The sequence below is a fragment of the Ailuropoda melanoleuca genome, chromosome 6 (genome assembly GCF_002007445.2).
Source record: "Ailuropoda melanoleuca isolate Jingjing chromosome 6, ASM200744v2, whole genome shotgun sequence".
Classification (NCBI taxonomy): domain Eukaryota; kingdom Metazoa; phylum Chordata; class Mammalia; order Carnivora; family Ursidae; genus Ailuropoda; species Ailuropoda melanoleuca.
In genome coordinates this window covers 57,190,409-57,207,930 of record NC_048223.1, presented here as the reverse complement: position 1 = coordinate 57,207,930, position 17,522 = coordinate 57,190,409, and the positions used below count along the sequence as shown (strand labels likewise).

The window sequence follows — 17,522 nt, the reverse complement described above, 5'->3', positions numbered from 1 at the left end:
GCAGGATGGGCCTTCTGGGGGAGTCAATATTTAACTGGGGGTAAGAGAGGGGCTGTGAAAAGTGCTTGTTCATTCGGAAGCTTCTGGCACTTCATTGCTGTAGGAATGAGCCATTTTGTTGGAATGCTGTTTCCTTTGGTTCTGATAAGGATCGTCCAGTAATCTGCGTGTTTCACGAATGGCACCGTTTTTCAGGCCTCTTCAAACACTGGGTTCGTTTCAGTCTTATTTTTTTTTTATTTAAAGATTTTATTTATTTATTTGATAGAGACAGCCAGCGAGAGAGGGAACACAAGCAGGGAGGTGGGAGAGGAAGAAGCAGGCTCATAGCGGAGGAGCCTGATGTGGGGCTCGATACCATAACGCCGGGATCACGCCCTGAGCCGAAGGCAAACGCTCAACCGCTGTGTCACCCAGGCGCCCCTCGTTTCAGTCTTAGAACCTGATTCTCCGAGGGCTCAGCCAGGCTGAAAGTATGAAAGTACTCGAGCCAGCCTCGCATGGGCAGGTGGGCCATACCTGGTTCAGGCAGGTTCAGTTAGAGCGGAGAGTCAGGCCTCAATCAGTGGTGCTCCAAAGAGGGCAAAGGGTGGTGTCCTTTGACGCCTGGCGCCTCCTCTTCTGGAAATAGGGGCTCATGTGTTTTCGTGGTACCTTCTTCACAGTGACTCAGGATTGAGCGCTTTCTGAGATTAGGACCACAAGACAGCATCGAGAAGGCAGTGATTGATTTTATCCATCCTGATAGCAGGAGAGTGGGTTAGAGACTGGAGGAGCAGGACTGTGGCCCCCGGGGCAGCGTATCAACAGGATGCTGCAGAGGGCGCTGACTTTTGCAGAGTCCAGGGCCTTGCGAGGCTGGGGGCTGACCTTAGGATCGCCTGAGCCTTACACTCAGCCCAGCTGCCCCGGTCCTCTGAGAACATCTGTGCACGTCAGGTACCAAAAAGTCGTGTATCGCAAATACTGAAAATGAGGTAGTCTGGACTCCCTTGGTTTTTAATTAATTTCGCTTCAAGGTCGAAACAAACCAAACTCCTCATATTAAATCTCAAATTGTTGCTTTTGGGGGCTTTCCCTCGGGCCTCCTGGAGAGCAGGCAATCAACACATTGTGACTTTTCTACACAGTGAGAATAAACTCCGCTTTCCCTCGGGTTCACCATCTCGAACTGGAACGTTTCCCGCACTGAAGGTTTTAGTCCTTAACCGAACAGGAATAACATGGGCAGAGGTAATCCTATTTCTTTGGTTTATTACCCAGAAATAAGAAATTTAAAATTCTTGGCTTAATAGGGAACGGAAGCACAACTGTGGCTTTGTTTTAATCATCCTATTATCCAAATAATAGGATTCTTTAAACTGCCTCACAGAAAGGAGTTGCAGAATCATAGTAAAGTAGAATTTTATATTTTGGGAGTCGGGATTCTCTCTCAGCTCCTTCAGGATTGTTCTGGTGTCTTTCTGGATGGTGGCACTCCATGGCGGTATGCAGTTAACATATGCCAAACTTAAAGAGCCCTCGACTTAGCTGTTGATGGAGCTTTCCCACAAGTGCTCTGAGGCAGAGCTGCTGGAAGATTCTCGCATCCTTTCCTCCTTTAAAGTTTGGCTCCTGGAATCCACTGCTCATTGTATACAGTTAGGTTTAAAAGTGGACTTGTGGGTCCTTCATCCAGTAGCGTTTGGAACTTATATCTGGCACTGCTATTTTCTGTCAGAACTGGACTGACCTCACACGCCCAGAATATTCCATTTTCACACCAAGCACAGATAAGTACCTCCCCAGCAAAGCCCTTCGTCTGTGGAAGGCCACTGAGGCGCCGCCCTTAGAGACCAGTCACCTTCCCTGGTGCACGTGTGTCCTAGGGCTCCCTCCTTGGCGATGGGCTTAGATCTAGTGCGAGAACAGGCAGGCGCATAGACATGCTGGTGCTAGAGATGGTGGTCCACGTGAGAACATGTAGAAACAGTTGCCGGGAAACACTGTCTGATGAGTGTATTCTTTACACACCCGGGTTGGCATTGAGAACTGAGCAACGGTGTTTAACATCAGGTTCCTTCCTTCGGTGAAGCAAACTGTGTCACAGAATAAGCGTGTGCAGTGCCCATCTGCACGGCCGCTTTACAGGTGCCTTGTGCAGTTCAGGACATCCCCAGAGGACGCATTCACAGCTACCAGAGTGCCGACTGTATACACTCCCATATCATTGAAACACTTTGTCACCTGCCCACCAGCACTCCCGGCCTGAGTTAAAGTCCGTGATGAAACGTCCATAGTGCGTTTTATTTCTAAAACAGTAACTGAGCTGAACTAAGGTGGACGTTGTAGTAATTAACACACGGGAAGAAGCATGCACGAGACGCTGCTTTGGCCTGAACTCAGTTTCTCTCCTAGGTGCTCCGATGTGCCTCTGGGTGGCCGGTCCTTGAGGAGCTGTACCTCGAGTCTAACGATCTTTTCATTTCAGAAAGGTACCAAGGGTTTACTTACATTCATGTGTCGCCATCTAGTCTGAATACATGAACAGTCTCCGTGATGCCTCACGCTAATTTTTTAAAGGATTTGCCAGTAAGAATTAGAAACATGCTTATTCTTCACAGAGTAGGACGCCAACTGATTATTGGTTCTAACTAAGGAAAAGCCCATCAGAGTGAGAGCCTTGAGTTAAATATATTTGAAGACAAGAATTTTATTAGTTTCACAGAACATTTTTAACTTGTTTCTAAACAGAGGTTCTGTAGGAAATGCTTTGTAAGGGTCAAATAATGCATTTTAGTTATTTTATTATTTTTTTAAATAATGCATTTTAGTTAGCAGTATCTGCTTAAGGTTGATGTACCAACGTATATGTAAAGGCTTGTTGTCCTTAAGTAAATTAAATACGTTGTCTTTCTCTTTTGTTATCATTAAATTATTACGTAGAATTAAACGTATAGGCAAATTTACAACAAAATCTCATTGAACGGATTCAAGTTAATGAGATTTTACTATATGGAACGATTTATTATACAGGCAAATGCAGGTGTCTTTGTTTTTATTTTTAAAGATTTTACTTATTTATGAGAAAGGGAGAGAAGGCGGGAGAGCGAGTGAGTGGAGGAGGAACAGAGGGAGAGGGACAAGCGGACTCTGCACTGAGCATGGAGCCCCATTTGGGGCTCAATCTCACAACCCTGAGATCATGACCTGAGCCAAAAGCAGGAGGTGGACGCTCAACCAGCCGAGCCACCCAGGTGCCCCTGCAGCTGTTTTTAAATTACACTTATTTTGAGATAATTTGAGATTCCCCTGCGGTTATCAGAAAGAATACCCAGAGATACCCTGTACCCATGAGCCAGATCCTGCCCTCGGGAACATCTTGCAGAGCTGTTGGACGGTATTGGCGTCGGTCCAGTGCAGATACAGAACGTCTCCATCACCACTAGGGCCCCTCGTGTTCCCCTGTGCGGTGCTATCCACCTGCCTCCCGCCCCTCCCTCTCCTTTACCCTAAAGGCGGGTATTTTAAGGCCGTATCTTTGAAAACAATTAAGAGATTAAATTCATGTTGAAATGCTTTTATTTTCCATACAGGCCGGCTGATGTTCTACAGACAGTCAAGTTATTAGACCTTTCCTCTAATCAATTAATTGATGAAAATCAGCTGTTTCTAATAGCCTACCTGCCCAGGTAATTTTCTCCTAAAATGCCGGTTGCAGTAGTGCTTAGGAAATTTTTAGTGACTGGATCATATGAAATATTTGCTTTCTCAGTGGAAATGTGATGATGATGATGATGGAATTCACAGACTGAGTAATTCCCATGGGGAAACTTTTATTTGAATTTATGTGGAGAATGTTCTTGTGAGCCACATGCACTGTAGTCTACGTCTGTACTAGGTAACTGAAGAATGAATAATTTGGCCCTGGTGCTAATGTCAAAAGTCTTCATTCGTTAACCTTTGGGAAGTTAGACCATGTCTCTTTCGTCTCTGAGACCCACGAGCACGTGGCACAGCCGTGGGCACCAGGAACGGGTAGGCGACTGCACAGTCCTCAGAACACATTCTCGAGTCCACTCCGTGTGCCCTAAACTGCCCTTTGTGGTTTCTAAGTGTTTCACGTGGCATGAGAACCTAGGGCGTGGGGGAGAAATTATAGATGTAGTCTTGTTGATAGCCTATAGCATTTTCTATTGTGCTTTGTAATCAAATTTAACATTTTAAATTTCAGATTAGAACAACTAATCCTTTCTGACATTGGAATTTCTACTATACATTTTCCGGATGCTGGAACTGGTATATAAGATCATTAACTCCTCTCCCCTGCCCAGTACCTCATACTTGAGCTATTTTCTTTCACTTCTGCTGTGTAACTTCATTCTCCTTTTTTCTAGGGCACAAAACAGCCATGTTTCCTTCCTTGCAATACCTCGTAGTAAATGACAATCAGATATCACAAGTAAGAGTTGCTGCAGACTGTGTGTACCGTGTGAGCCCTCCTTTCCACTGTCATGAGGACTTCCTCGGTTCCTTCTATTACAAAATATTTTTTTATTTTAAGAATAGTCCTTATTAAGTGAATTTTAACTCCAGTATAGTTAACGTGCAGCGTTCTGTTAGTTTCAGGTGTACAGTGTAGCGATCCAGCAACTCCATCACATCATCACCATAGATGTACCTGTAATCCCCCCCGTTTCTCCCAGCCACCTCCCCTCTGGTGACCATCTCTTTGTTCTCTATAGTTAAGAAGAGTCTGGTTTTTTTTTTTTTATTTGTCTCTCTTTTGTTTTGTTTCTTATATTCCACATGAGTGAAATCATGTGATACCTGTCTTTCTCTGACTTATTATGCTTACCATTATACTCTCTAGCTCCATCCATGTTGTTGCAAATGGCAAGACTTCATTCTTTTTGATGGCTGAGTCATAGTCCATTGTGCATATACAGCACATCTTCAGTCATCAGTCAGTGGACGCTTGGGCTGCTTCCATGGTTTGGCTGTTGTAAATACTGCTGCAGTAAACATAGGGGTGCATGTATCCCAAAGTTAGTGTTTTGTATTTTTTGGGTAAAGACCCAGTAGTGTGATTACTGGATGATGGGGTAGTTCTATTTTTAGCTTTTTCAGGAACCTCCTTACCATTTTCCACGGTGGCTGCACCAGTTTGCATTCCCACCAACAGTGCACAAGTGTCCCCTTTCTCCACATCCTTGCCAACACCTGTTGTTTCTTGTGTTGTTGGTTCTAGCCATTCTGACAGGTGTGACGCGATATCTCACTGTGGTTTTGATTTGCATTTCCCTGATGATGAGTGACGTTGAGCATCTTTCCATGTGTCTGTTGGCCATCTGGGTGTCTTCTTTGGAGAAATGTCTGTTCATGTCTTCTGCCCATTTTTCATCGAATTAGTTGTTTTTTGGGTGTTGAGTTTGATTAGTTCCTTATATATTTTGGATACTAACTGGATGTGTCATTTGCAAATATCTTCTCCCATTCTGTAGGTTGCCTTTTAATTTTGTTGATGGTTTCCTTCGCTGTGCAGAAGCTTTTTATTTTGATGTAGTAAGAAATATTTTAAATTGAAAGAGAAATGCTTCCCCTCAGAAAACCCAAAAGGATTAAGAAAGAAATCAGTTTGAGTCACACAGGGGCAGACTGGCATTTTACAGGACGCGGTTCTAGAGTGACCATGCGTGGTCTTCGTAGTGGGTGCTCGGGGCATGAGGACAGTCCCATGCCTCGGGCTGGAGCCTAGGGGCTTTTGCTTGTCTCTTGCTAGTTCAAATACGCTAAGAAATTAGCCTGAAACGTGCTTATTTTCACGTATTCTCTCTTGCCGGGTTTCAGTGGTCATTTATCAATGAGCTGGATAAGTTACCGAGTCTGCAGGCTCTGTCCTGCATCCGAAACCCCCTGACCGAGGGCAGCAAGGAGGCACAGACCACGCGGCAGCTCATTATTGCCAGAATCGGGCAGTTGAAGACCCTGAACAAATGTGAGGTGAGTGCTGGTCTCAGGGCCCGATGCTTGTTAGAGTAGGAAACAAATGAGCAAAAAGAGTGTAAAAAATTGGAGTGTCGTAAAGGGTATCAGTGTAGTTTCCCTCCAGATGGTCAAATAGCACCCTTGTGCGTGACTCAGTGATGGTTCTTCCAGGCTCCTCGGGAGGTGGCGTGGATGAGCCGAGGACAGAAGCCGGTGCCCAGCTGCCCCCTTGAGGGGGGCGAGGAGTAGCCGGCACTCGCTCCCTTGTCTTGGGGGATTATAGGCAGAAAGAAGACAGAACCACAGAGCTTATCCTCTTCTTCTCAGCTGCTCTTCTCACAAAATTGCCACGGCAGTGCCTTGCCAGCACCCGTGTGCTGCTCGCCTAGAATAATCTGCCCCCGGTGGGTGGGGGGCACCTGTGGGCCAACCTCCCGGGGATGCCCGAGACCCCTGCCGCGGGCCAGATGCTGGCGTGTGGACAGATACTCTCGTGCAGAAAACAGGAGACTGAAATTCTGATTCTCTTCTTCAGTAAACTCCTGAGTTCTGTCCCTGTTAGGAAAGATAGAAACATAAGTGTCGTCCCTCTCCAGGTGATGATTCTCCACGGTGAGCCGCGCGGGAAGGACAGGGTACAACGCACACTCGTTAGCTGCTTGAACAGACCTGTTTTTACCCCCTTCACATAGATTCTGCCGGAGGAGAGGCGCGGGGCCGAGCTTGACTACCGGAAGGCGTTCGGGAACGAATGGAAGAAGGCGGGCGGCCATCAGGATCCGGACAAAAACCGACCCCACGAGCAGTTTCTCGAGGCGCATCCCAGATACCAGCTGCTGTGCCTCAGTACGTGCGTGCGTGCGGCTCGCAGGCCTCCCCGTGCTACCCCTGCAGCTCCAGCCGCTCTGTGCCCTTGCTTGTCTCCCTCGGGGCGCTTTGGGGTCCTCTGAACGGACCACTGGTGTGATCTGGGGCCACGTCCGCAAGTTGGGAGCAAGATTCACTCCGCTGCCTTTAGGGAACAGAAGTCAGCAGCCTCCAGCAGAAGGAACCTGGGGAGTCTGTGGGTTCCTGGAAGGGGGAGATTGGCATTGGGGGGTGGGGGGGAGAGCAGCTCTGAGGGGAAGTTCTCCCCTGTCTGGTGTGTTGGCTGGGCTTCCCGCTGCGGGAGGTAGGACTCCTCCTCCTTTGGGGGGGCCAGAACCTGGGGGATTTTAAACATGAGCAGCCTGTTAAGGTAGAACCCGGGCCCTGGTGTTTCTGAAGCTCCCCAGGTAGCTCGCTGCCCGGGGAAATGCAGGCGAGCGCGTCCTTTCTCCTCCGCTGCTCCAAGGGCGCCCCCCCAGCCCTGTCCCCAGCCCTGTCCCCCGCCCCAGCTCGGGCACTCGCTCTGCTTGGGGCTTCTTTACCTTCCTTACCTTCCCTGGCCTGGGTCCTCAGGCCCTGAAGCCACCACTTCGTGATTCTCTGTCCCTGACGTACTCTTCATTTTGCTTTAACTTCATTATTATTCCAAATTTCACTTTTATATGATTTTTTTTTTAAACATATTTCCTAATGCAAGAAGCTCACTGCATAAATGCTTCAGGCTGGAACATTATCTTTGAGGAAGAAAAGCTGCCTGTGGGAATTGCTTTCAAATCACTCCATTAGCTGGCCCAATTTCCTGGCCACTGTAGGTGAATTCTGAATCACCCGGGGAGGGGAAGGGAAGGCTCTCACGCAGCCCCACAGATAGGGCTCAGGGCAGATAGGGCTCAGGGCGTCCCGCTAAGGAGACAAAAGCACAGCTCCCTGGGAGGTATTTACAGAATTGCAGTCGCTGGTTGGCCTGGCAGGAGTCAGAGCAGGGGAAGTCTGCTCTCCCGTGTCCTTCTCTCGAGGCTGCTTTTCCAGGCGGGGGATGGCCTTGAGCTCCCCGCCTGGTCTGGCGCCATCCGGCTGCCACCCGAAGGTGTCCTGTGGGTTGTGTCCCAGCTGGTACCAGGGTTCTCTCAGGACCCCGAAAGCGAGGGAACGGTTCGCAGAGGCGAAACTCCGAGGAAGTGTCTTAAGTACCCGAAGGCCCAGCCTCGTCTTGCGGGTTGGGAGGCCCGACATGTCTGACTTGGAGGCGCAGCTGGCGGAGCCCGTGCGTGGAAGCAGTTGCCGGCCCTCCGTCCTAAAGACAAACAAGTAGACCAGTAACTGAATAACAGGGAGCAGATCCCAGGTTAGCAGAGCAGCGGCTGCACGGGGCGGGCTGATCCTTTCAGCGCCTGTGTTTCCTTCCAGCGGCCTTTGGCTACTCATCGTCCCTGCTTGTGTCTTCTCACAGAGTACGGCGCGCCTGAGGACGGGGAGCTCAAACTGCATCAGCCGTTTCTGCTCAAGAACCAGCTCCTGAGTAAGAACCCCACACTCAAAAGCAGCTTACTTGTATTTGTGTCCTTAGGCGCCGAAACAGAGTGGGGCGCTCGTAGGGATGGCCGGTCTCTCTTCAGGAAGCACCGAGAGCACTCCCAGTTTGAGAGAAAGGAGGAGTTCGCAGACATCTGAATTCTCACAGCGAACGTCTTAGCAGTTCCCGTGCTTGCAGCTCAGTGGATTGTGTTATAAATGGGGGAGCGTGCGAGAAGTGAATGGACTTGTGACTTGTAAATGTGTGACTTTTCTTACACTGGGACACCCAGCTGCCCTGTCGGGAGAGGAGTCGAGGGTAGAAGGGGAGGCACCAGATGTTGGTCCAGCGCTTTGGGTTGTTGTTAATTCTGTGAAGAACTAATAGAAGGAATATCCAACATCAGTAAGACCTGTTCCTTGACTTGGATCCGAGCTTGGTGGTATGAACAGCCTGATCGTGGGGCAGCTGTGATTAACGTGTGTGCAGTTTAAATGCTTATTACAGTAGTTCTCAGTCTTTTGCCTTTTTTTTTTTCTTCAAGCACTGAAGATAAAATATCCTAATCAAGTTGACCAGAAAGTCCTAGAGAAACAACTGCCAGGTAAGAAAAACAGGCCTTTTGCCTCCTCATACTTAAGAATCACTGGCCTAGGTGCGAGTTGGCTGGAAGGAAACTATCTGTCTACAAGTGTGGACTTCTGGAGCTTAAATGTTTTTGCTCATCTTTTATGATCTAAAATACAGTCCATCATTATTCCCTTCAAAACCTCAAGTGTCCCATACCCACATTACCTTGTCTAGGAAAGGCTTATTAAACTGGAAGCATCTTTAGCTGAAGGCGTGAGCACTGGAGCGGCATGGCCTTTCCCGAGCCCATCGCTGTTTAGTTCCCAAACTGTGGCTCTGGTCCTGAGAGACTGTGTCACTGGGCTTGAGGTCTGTCTTATTGTCCCTTTGCAAAACTGGAAACATGTCCTGGTGAGCTGAACTGTGAAGTATGTGGACATTTGTGACTTTTCACACACTCCTTAACAGTTAGGAGTCCCTATAGAAAGTTCTTGGATGTGGTGTCTTAATGGACACACTGAAAGGTTTTCTTCAGAAAAATGACTTCAGAATTCTGTCTAAACATGACTGTTACTGGAACTGAATTAGTTTCATTCCGAAAATACTTTTGTGTCAACAAACTAGATTGAGCTAACGTACCTTAAACCTAGAATTATGGTCTCCTGTGAATTATCAGAGGAAGCCTGATTCACGGCTGGAGTGGTATGGACGGGGTAGGTGAGAGCAGCGAGGCTCTGAGGAAGAGGTGAAATGTCTGTCACCCTAAGGAGCCTCTCGTACAGTATTTTCCTTTGCTTGTCAGTGCAGTAAATTCACATTTTAAAATTTCTACTTGTAGCACTTGTAGTGGAAAATTTCACCACCACGTAAATGCTTACAGTGGGGAGGAAAGGGCCAACTAAACCCTGGCAGGGCCGTGCCGCGGCGTCGGGCGGCATGAGCGAGCAGCAGGAGCGTGGGGCCGCACTATCCAGTATGGCTGCCGCGGGGGGGCAAGTTAAATTGAAATTCCTAAACTTGAAAGGACAAACCTCAATCCTAAGTCGTCCTGACCCCGTCGCACTTCAGGTGCTGGCTGGCCGCACAGAGGGAGGACTGGACTGGATGAGAAAGCAGCATGTGTGGTCAGTACGTTATGAAACCCACCCGCCTGACAGAATCGGAGAAAAGCCTGGAAATGTACAGCCCCGTTAAACTTTCAACACTGGTCCTAGGGAGGCACAAGCCATCTCTACATTTTCTGAATATTAAGACAATCTTGTGTTACGTTTACATTAGAAATGGTAATGTTCTTTAGAGCGTTACGTGCAAATTGCCACCTTTTCTGTAGACACAGTGGGAGTGGACAGATTTCTTATTAGAATTGTCGTATGACCAAACTTTTTGTTTCTGATATGACTTAGGAACGTGTCCTTTCCCATAGCCACGTGGGAGTTAAACCATCACTAACCACCCTCTGAACAGTGAAAGCTGGCCCTCCAAAATCTTTATAACAGGACAAGATTATCTACACATAAAAGAAAAAGTTACTTGAATTATGTCAATTACGTGTTTATGTTCAACACATAAACAAGGCCAGTTTTTATTCTAAAATAAAAATAACATTTATTATCACAAGTTGCATAAAAACACAGCTTTTACAAAAATCATTTTGATAGAAAAATATTTGAATGCATGTGATATTTGTAGGAACACCATACTGTTGCTGTACCTCCAGCTACAGCTTCAAAGGAACGATATTTCTCATCAAAATATCCAGTATTCACCACAACCCATCTTTGGAAAGAAGTTCATAGCGTTTTCTGAACAAAGCGTGGCGAGCGCAGTCACGCATGGTGATCCGCACAGAGCGGGCGCACTCACAGGGGCCCTCGGACCACCGGTCCCTCCCTCGCTCGACACAGGAGGAAACCAAGGCAGAGCGATGGAGAGGCGCCCTCCGGACGCCCGAGCCCCCACTCCAGCATTCTCTCCGCCATCCATAAGTGAGTAATCACAGAGGTTTAGAAAGTGAATGATTTTACTCATTTACTCCTCTGTGCAGGGAAGATGATTTCTGGTTTATTCAGATGAAGAAGGAAATATTAAAACCACTGAAATGGTATGAAAACCCACTGTCAAAGGGCACTTAGGTCAAACGTTGGCTCCATTTTGCACAGCTTTCCACATCGAGTCATTGGTGTGGAACCAGCTCTCCCTTCCACGGGATAGGGGAGCCTTTCCCTAAGGATTCCTGCGGGGAAACGGATACTGTGAATCACTGCGACTATGGTCTTGTTATGTGAGCTAGTTTTACATGTAACTGTCATTCAGAGACTGAGGGTGTTTTTTTCTTTGACAGACTCCATGACAATTCAGAAGGTAAAGGGACTGCTGGCCCGTCTTCTCAAAGTTCCTGTGTCAGAACTTCTGCTGTCCTATGAAAGCCCCAAAGTAAGTTGCCTGGCAGAACACAGAGTCCAGCTTAGGTCCCCCCGGTGTGACATGCTGTGAGCTAGGGTGCCATGTGACGTGGACTGCTTCTAAATGGGAAGCATACACCTCTGGGAGGGGGCACAAGTATTAAGGTGGATGTCTTTATCACCCCAACCCTTTGTTCTGTTTTTGTAGATGCCTGGCAGAGAGATCGAGCTAGAAAATGACCAGCAGTCATTACAGTTTTATTCTGTGGAAAGTGGAGATTGCCTGTTGGTGCGATGGTAACAGTGAACTAAGAAAGTTCGGGGACTACACTCAGGGCGGGGGGCCATCACCGGAAATACAGGATTTACTGGAACAACTCTGTCGGAAAAAAAGAGAGGTTTTACAACCTGCCCTAAGTATAGAAAAGGTGGTATTTTTCACTGGGAAGAGACCATTTCTAGGCTTGTATATAACAGCAGTAATAAAGGCTTTGTACCTACTAATGATTTTCTGATTTTATTTCATATTTATAGTTTGTGACTACACATTTCAATGTGTGGAGATTTAAATATTAAATAGAACATAGCTAATGAAATCTGAACGTAGTTAATGTCGGTCACAGGACCAGTTTTAATGGAACTCTATGGATACTATTGGTTTAAAAGGTTACCAAAATGATTTGGTTGGTCATTTTGGGAAATGTCCCTTAAACTTAGGGAGGCACCACTCTTCTATGTGTAATGTATATGCTATGATCTCTTCCCTCCATTACACTGTTTTTAGAGTACTTACGAAAATTCATGACATGCTTTTCCCTACAGTTGTACCTAAGCTGGGCACACAGTCTTCTACAGAAGATTTCCATCTCTGATCGGACTTCACTAATATTAGGTAAACATCATTAGGCAATGACAGGAGGAAAGAAAAATTCATTCTTTCAAAGTGTCCACTATTTAGCAGTATCCTTCCCTACCTCACTAAAACCCTGAGAAGTATTTGATTTACAGCCACAGAATTTTAGCCTTTTTTTTTTTTTTGATAGTACTAGAATGTGACCTTAAGGGTTCATGTTAAATGGCAAAAGAAAACTGGAATTAGCCCATTCACCAGTGAACTTTAAAACCAAGGTCCAGAACTGAGAATTATATGGGTTCCTTTTTCATCCCCAAACTTTGGTTTAAGTGACCACACAGCATTCTGAGTTGTTTGGCCCTTAATTATCCTAATTATGCCTTACAGAGCTATTCTGTAATCCAGGTTGGATTTCACATTCTTAGTTACTAAAGATTTCTGAATGGGGCCAATTTTAACCAAAAGTGATCAGTAATGAATTATAAACTAGAAATGATACATCAGGTTTTAGAAACTTTTTTTGTTTTATAAAACAATTTGGTGTTTTTCAAAGGGTCTTCCAATATAGAAATAAAATTTTTGTTAGGTACAGTATCAGCTGATTTTTAAAAAGAAAATTTTGTGCAAACAGTCAGAAATATCACATTGGTTTCAGGTAAAAAGTGCCAAGCTAGAACTATCCTGAAAGACTACATCGTCTGTTGCCCAGCTGTGGGCTCTCCTCAGACTTACATGCAGCTTCCCCCTTGCATACCCTCCTCCTCCAGCAGGCGAATTAAAATCCTGCTGCTTCGCACTGACAAGGATCCCCACACAGTTCCTTCAGCTTCCACAGCTGTGTCAGCTCCTGGGGCGAATACTGCGGGGAGGACAGCATTCCTGTCTCACACGTCTTCTCACACAGCCACAGGCCGTCCTGGTGAGAACAAAACAAAAGTGAACTTGGGAGCCGTGGAACTGAGGCTGTGGGTTCTGGGAAGGTGGAAAGGATTCCAGGCACCCGTGTGTTTGTGACCCACCCACATGGTGGGAAGGGCGACAGGCAGCAGAGGGAGTTCTGTGACCGGGAAGCGCACACGGAGAGTTCCCTGCGGCTGGAAGAGAGAAAGTCGCTGTGAACCATGTGAGTAACCGCGGCTGTCGGACGGAGCCTTAACATATTCTGGGGGCCGTACCAAGTATTAGCTCATTCTCCAAAAACCCTGTGAGGTAGGAATCCTTTCCCTTCTACAAACGCGAAGCGGAGAGTGAAGTGCCTTGCCCCAGGTCGCAGTGAAGTTCATAAAGGGAAGCCGAGGTGGGGAGGTGAACACGAGGGACTAAAATGGACTCAGCCTGAGTCTCGAGCACCAGCCTGCTGCCTGCGATACAGAATACAGAGCCAGAGAAGTCCGTCCTCTGAGAACGTAAAGATGCTGGGTACAGTCAAAAGCATCTTGTTAAAGCATGGCTGAACTGGTGGCAAAGGAGAAGAAACGGGAGAAAAGGAGCCAGAGTCAGAATGTGCCCTGAAGGCTCTGCTGGGTTTGAAAAGGCCACCTCCAGGGAGAGGAGACTCAGAGCCAGCGGCCCCGAGGGGCCAGACCTGGGAGAAAGAGAGGGAGGGAGAAAGAGACTGTGTGTGTGTGTGTGTAATTTAGAAAACAGAAGCTGCATCTCAGCCCTGACCCTGGGTGGCACGGAAAGGGGGCTGCCCTGAGCATCTGGAACCCCAGCCTGCATGTTGCTGGGTATACAGCAGGAGTCCCGTTCATTAGCAATGCAGTCAGAGATGGTAAGGCCCTGCGGTACTAGGCAGAAACAACATAAATCCTCTTTGTAAGAATGCATTTTAAATACCTCCATTTCCAAGGAACATGAGGCCACACACACAAGTCTCTAAACACAGCAGGACACAAGCTCATGAGCAATGGTGTGCAGACACACCAGCTACACTGTCAGACTGACAAACACTACAGCTATCACAACGATCAGATACACAAAATTATCGTCAGTGTTCAAATCAAAGCTGGGACTTCAACAGGACGCAGGACTGTCACAGCTGACCCAGTAGATGTGGGTTTATTCCTGTTCACCCTTTAAGTGAGGGGGCCCTGCTCTGGGCCCAGGCACCGTGCAGAGTTCCTGCCCCAGCAGGCCCGGCATGTTCCTCTGCGCCCTGTACCTTCTGTGGCCAACGTGGAATTTGGAAGAATCCAAAATTCAACAGAAAGCTTTGGGGCGAAGCCTAGGTTCATGCCTGCTGTCTTCCCAGGACCCCTATTTCCCATTTCCGGTCTCTTGCAGATTCATTTCTTTCTTTCCCTGGCTTAGCAGTCAGTGTATTTTCAAAAACATGTTCCAGTATTTTGTCCAGTGTTTTATTTGCATCAGAGGGGCTAAAGGGTCCCTTGGATCATCATGCCGCTGGAAACTTCAGCCGGCTAATTCCTTAAGTTTTTGGGTTTTTTTTGTTTTTTTAAGTAATCTCTGTGCCCCACGTGAGCCTCAAACTCATGGCCTCCAGATCAAGAGTCATGTGCTTTAACTGACTGAGCCAGCCAGGTGCCCAATTCCTTACTCTTTAAAGCTACAAAGAATTTCTAATCAAACGTATAAAAACCTAATTCTTCTCTGTGGGTAGGAAAACTTTTGTCCAAACCATTTCTTTTTGGTTAAAACTCAGAAAAATACTGTGTGAGAACCTAGGTGGACTATCGTGAATCAAGAGAGCAAGAGCACAGCTCTGATGCCAGACCGTCAATTCACTGTGTGCCTGTGTGACCCAGAATCCTCAGCTCCTCACTTCCTCAGAACCCAGGGCCAGCCCCTCTCAGGCTCGCTTACCTGGTATCGCGTAGGTCCTATGGCTGCCATCCAAATGCCCATGCTTACGTCTTCACCCTGTACGCGCCCCGTGAAGTTCAAACGCAGAAGTTTAAATGCCGTATCATCTCTAAACACGATGCCACACATTCCCGTAAGAAGTCCTCTTTCCACTTCTTCGTTTTGTAATTATTCTACCAGGAAACGCCAAGCCTGTATTGAACTTGTATACAGAGTAAAAGCTAGTGGCCAGTAACACCCACAATGATGAAATGTCTAGACCCAAGACAGCAAGTGGCCAGTCAGCCCTTCTCAGGGGCCTTACACCTCCAGCAGCGGCTGTATGAACGACACAGTGGATCCAGTCGCTAGGCGGGCTGTTTAGTGACACGGTCACCAGAATCAACAAAAAGCAAGCCCTTGCTTTATAGTCTTCCTTCTTGTGAGTGTCAAGCTTTCTGTTCCTCCAGGGACTACACTTGTAAATATAGTCTGAAAACCTAACAAGTAGGCTCAAAAAAAGATTTAGGAGTACAATTTAGAGGCAGGATTTGGAGGCTAGGACTGGGATCTGACCTCTGAGGTGACTCTTCTGCAGAAAGGAGAGCATGCCTTCCCCCCAGTTACGCTGGCTCTGTGCTCAGAGATGGAATACGGGCTGGATGAGACTTGGTGTGAAGAGAATACGGTCAGCTCGGAAATCTGGAATTACCTGATAGGTCTTTAGTCTGCCCGCGTTGCTGGCGAGCCAGTGGACGATGTCCCTGGAGATGACGTACCCCGAGCCGCAGGCAAAGGCTGGGTAGGCAGGACTGGGGTACTCCAGCTCCTGCCACTTGCCCGTTCGGTCCACTGCCCAATTCAGTCTGAAACTGAGAGTCAAAAACAAGTTGGCCTCTTCATGTCAGTGGAACAGACGTCCTACCACTATGAAGCTGGACCCCTTTACGATCGTTACAAAGGACTAAGCTGTAAAAGCAAGGAAAGCATGAACATTTTTTTTAGTCTAAGGGAAAGCATTATTTATCCAGGGGGTGTGTTACATTTAAGACTGGTGCATCAAATTCTCTAAGTTACACTGTGAACTTCCTGAAAGTACCAGGGTAGCGTGTGTACATCTGCTAAAGAAGATCCTGAATCCATCCTGTATTCCTGCAGAAACACGGCCAAGTTTCAGAAATGTGTTAGAACTTTCTTCTAACATATCACGTATGGCAGCTTCTCACGTGAGTACCGCTACTTTCTAGGCCGCGACGATGAAAGCCACGTCGTCTTCCCCTCCTTCGTTACCTTAGCCCGAGGTTTTCCATTTTACAGATTTTCACTCTAACTGTAGTTTAATAACATCCAGTAACCCAGGAGCCGAGGGGGCAGGTTTCCTATCTCAGCCACATTTTGCTTGGGAAAAACAGCTTGTGTGTTTCATTCTAAATGAATTCCTTTTAATCAGGTACATGAAGCTGAAGGGCTAACAAGGTTTAACTTACTTTCCCCACCAAAAATTAGGCCCGTCCAGATTCTTGTGGGCAATCCTATTAAACACAGCTTCTAAGTCTATGTAACAGTCGTCATCTGTCTTTAGCAATAAGTCAAAGCTGGTTGTTTCCACAGTCCTGTTGGCAAAACGGAATACAAGAGTCAGTGCGTCCATACCAGGAAAGGAAGCGACACCAACGCGTGACATCGCTGTTTTACTGAAGAACCGTCCCTGTATGACCTGTGCATTTTTTCAGTTTCTTTTTCCTTCGAGGTTGGGAACATGTGCTCTGAACACTGCTGCTACCGACGGCAGTCCTCACCATTAAGTGGCATAACGCAGAGGAGCAACAAGCGGATTTTAATGGGTGCAGAAGAAAAAGAACACACTAAAAAAAAGATCTGGCTGAAGTGGACCCTGTGAGCAAACGCACGGTTCTGTGACATTGTTTCTGTCAGGCCGCCAAACATGCGGACCTTGTCACTTGTGCTCTCAGCGGGGGCCCAGGGTGCAGGGACAGGCGTGCCCCCAGCTCTCGCACGGAGCACTTTCTGCAAGCTGCTCTATTTGGTGCCGTGAGTTAGTCTCCACCCAGATAGTTGATGGTTTTTAAAACACAGTTCCCCTCAGAAACGATTCCCAGCACTTAAACTCTTATAAATGACCTTTAGGAAGGCCCAGGAGGGTGACTTCACTTACCTAGACATGTAAGGGCGAGTGGAGACAAAACTGACTCCATTTCACACTGCCAATCCCTGTCTGTCTTTGATTAAAAAAATGAAAACAAAACCCAGAGTCTTGCTAGGGAACCAAATGACAGAAATCTGAATGAAAGAAATCTGGAGAAAGTGTTTTTTGGTCAAAGAATGCCAAAGTGCACAACCCCGTGCTTCTAAAGTTTATTTCTAATTAACAGCACAGGAGCACATAATATATGCTAATTAGGAGGAACTTTGTGATAAAGGACACTGTGGTCACTAAGGAATCACCTGAAGAAAGAATGACTAACACAGCTTTCATTAAGCATGCAGGGTGGACAGGCAGCACAGGACGGGGGGGAGCAAGTCC

General features: G+C 47.1%; 2 protein-coding genes across 6 annotated transcripts in view; one reads left to right on the top strand and one right to left on the bottom strand.

Annotated features, from left to right (window-relative positions):
- Nucleotides 1-11,823, top strand: part of TBCE (tubulin folding cofactor E) — an 82,244-nt gene extending 70,421 nt beyond the window's left edge. For 2 of the 4 annotated variants that reach the window (XM_034662482.1, XM_034662483.1), the window contains exons 7-17: nt 1,131-1,233; nt 2,398-2,474; nt 3,576-3,671; nt 4,214-4,278; nt 4,377-4,441; nt 5,830-5,982; nt 6,660-6,813; nt 8,285-8,353; nt 8,892-8,951; nt 11,259-11,350; nt 11,528-11,823. In XM_034662482.1, the coding sequence (XP_034518373.1) occupies nt 1,131-1,233; nt 2,398-2,474; nt 3,576-3,671; nt 4,214-4,278; nt 4,377-4,441; nt 5,830-5,982; nt 6,660-6,813; nt 8,285-8,353; nt 8,892-8,951; nt 11,259-11,350; nt 11,528-11,620 (1,027 nt within the window). In that variant the 3' untranslated portion in view covers nt 11,621-11,823. Of the gene's footprint in view, nt 1-1,130; nt 1,234-2,397; nt 2,475-3,575; nt 3,672-4,213; nt 4,279-4,376; nt 4,442-5,829; nt 5,983-6,659; nt 6,814-7,944; nt 8,180-8,284; nt 8,354-8,891; nt 8,952-10,606; nt 10,903-11,258; nt 11,351-11,527 lie in introns of those variants that run through there. The other 2 variants (XR_004626113.1, XR_004626114.1) reach the window with 2 other exon arrangements.
- B3GALNT2 (beta-1,3-N-acetylgalactosaminyltransferase 2) overlaps nt 10,497-17,522 on the bottom strand; it is a 66,024-nt gene continuing 58,998 nt past the window's right edge. Inside the window, exons 9-13 of one of the 2 annotated variants that reach the window (XM_034662484.1) lie at nt 16,465-16,590; nt 15,690-15,849; nt 14,999-15,055; nt 12,905-13,088; nt 10,497-11,698 (exon numbers count right to left, since the gene is read on the bottom strand). In XM_034662484.1, the coding sequence (XP_034518375.1) occupies nt 12,948-13,088; nt 14,999-15,055; nt 15,690-15,849; nt 16,465-16,590 (484 nt within the window). In that variant the 3' untranslated portion in view covers nt 10,497-11,698; nt 12,905-12,947. The remainder of the gene's footprint in view (nt 11,699-12,904; nt 13,089-14,998; nt 15,056-15,689; nt 15,850-16,464; nt 16,591-17,522) is intronic. The other variant, XM_034662485.1, reaches the window with a different exon arrangement.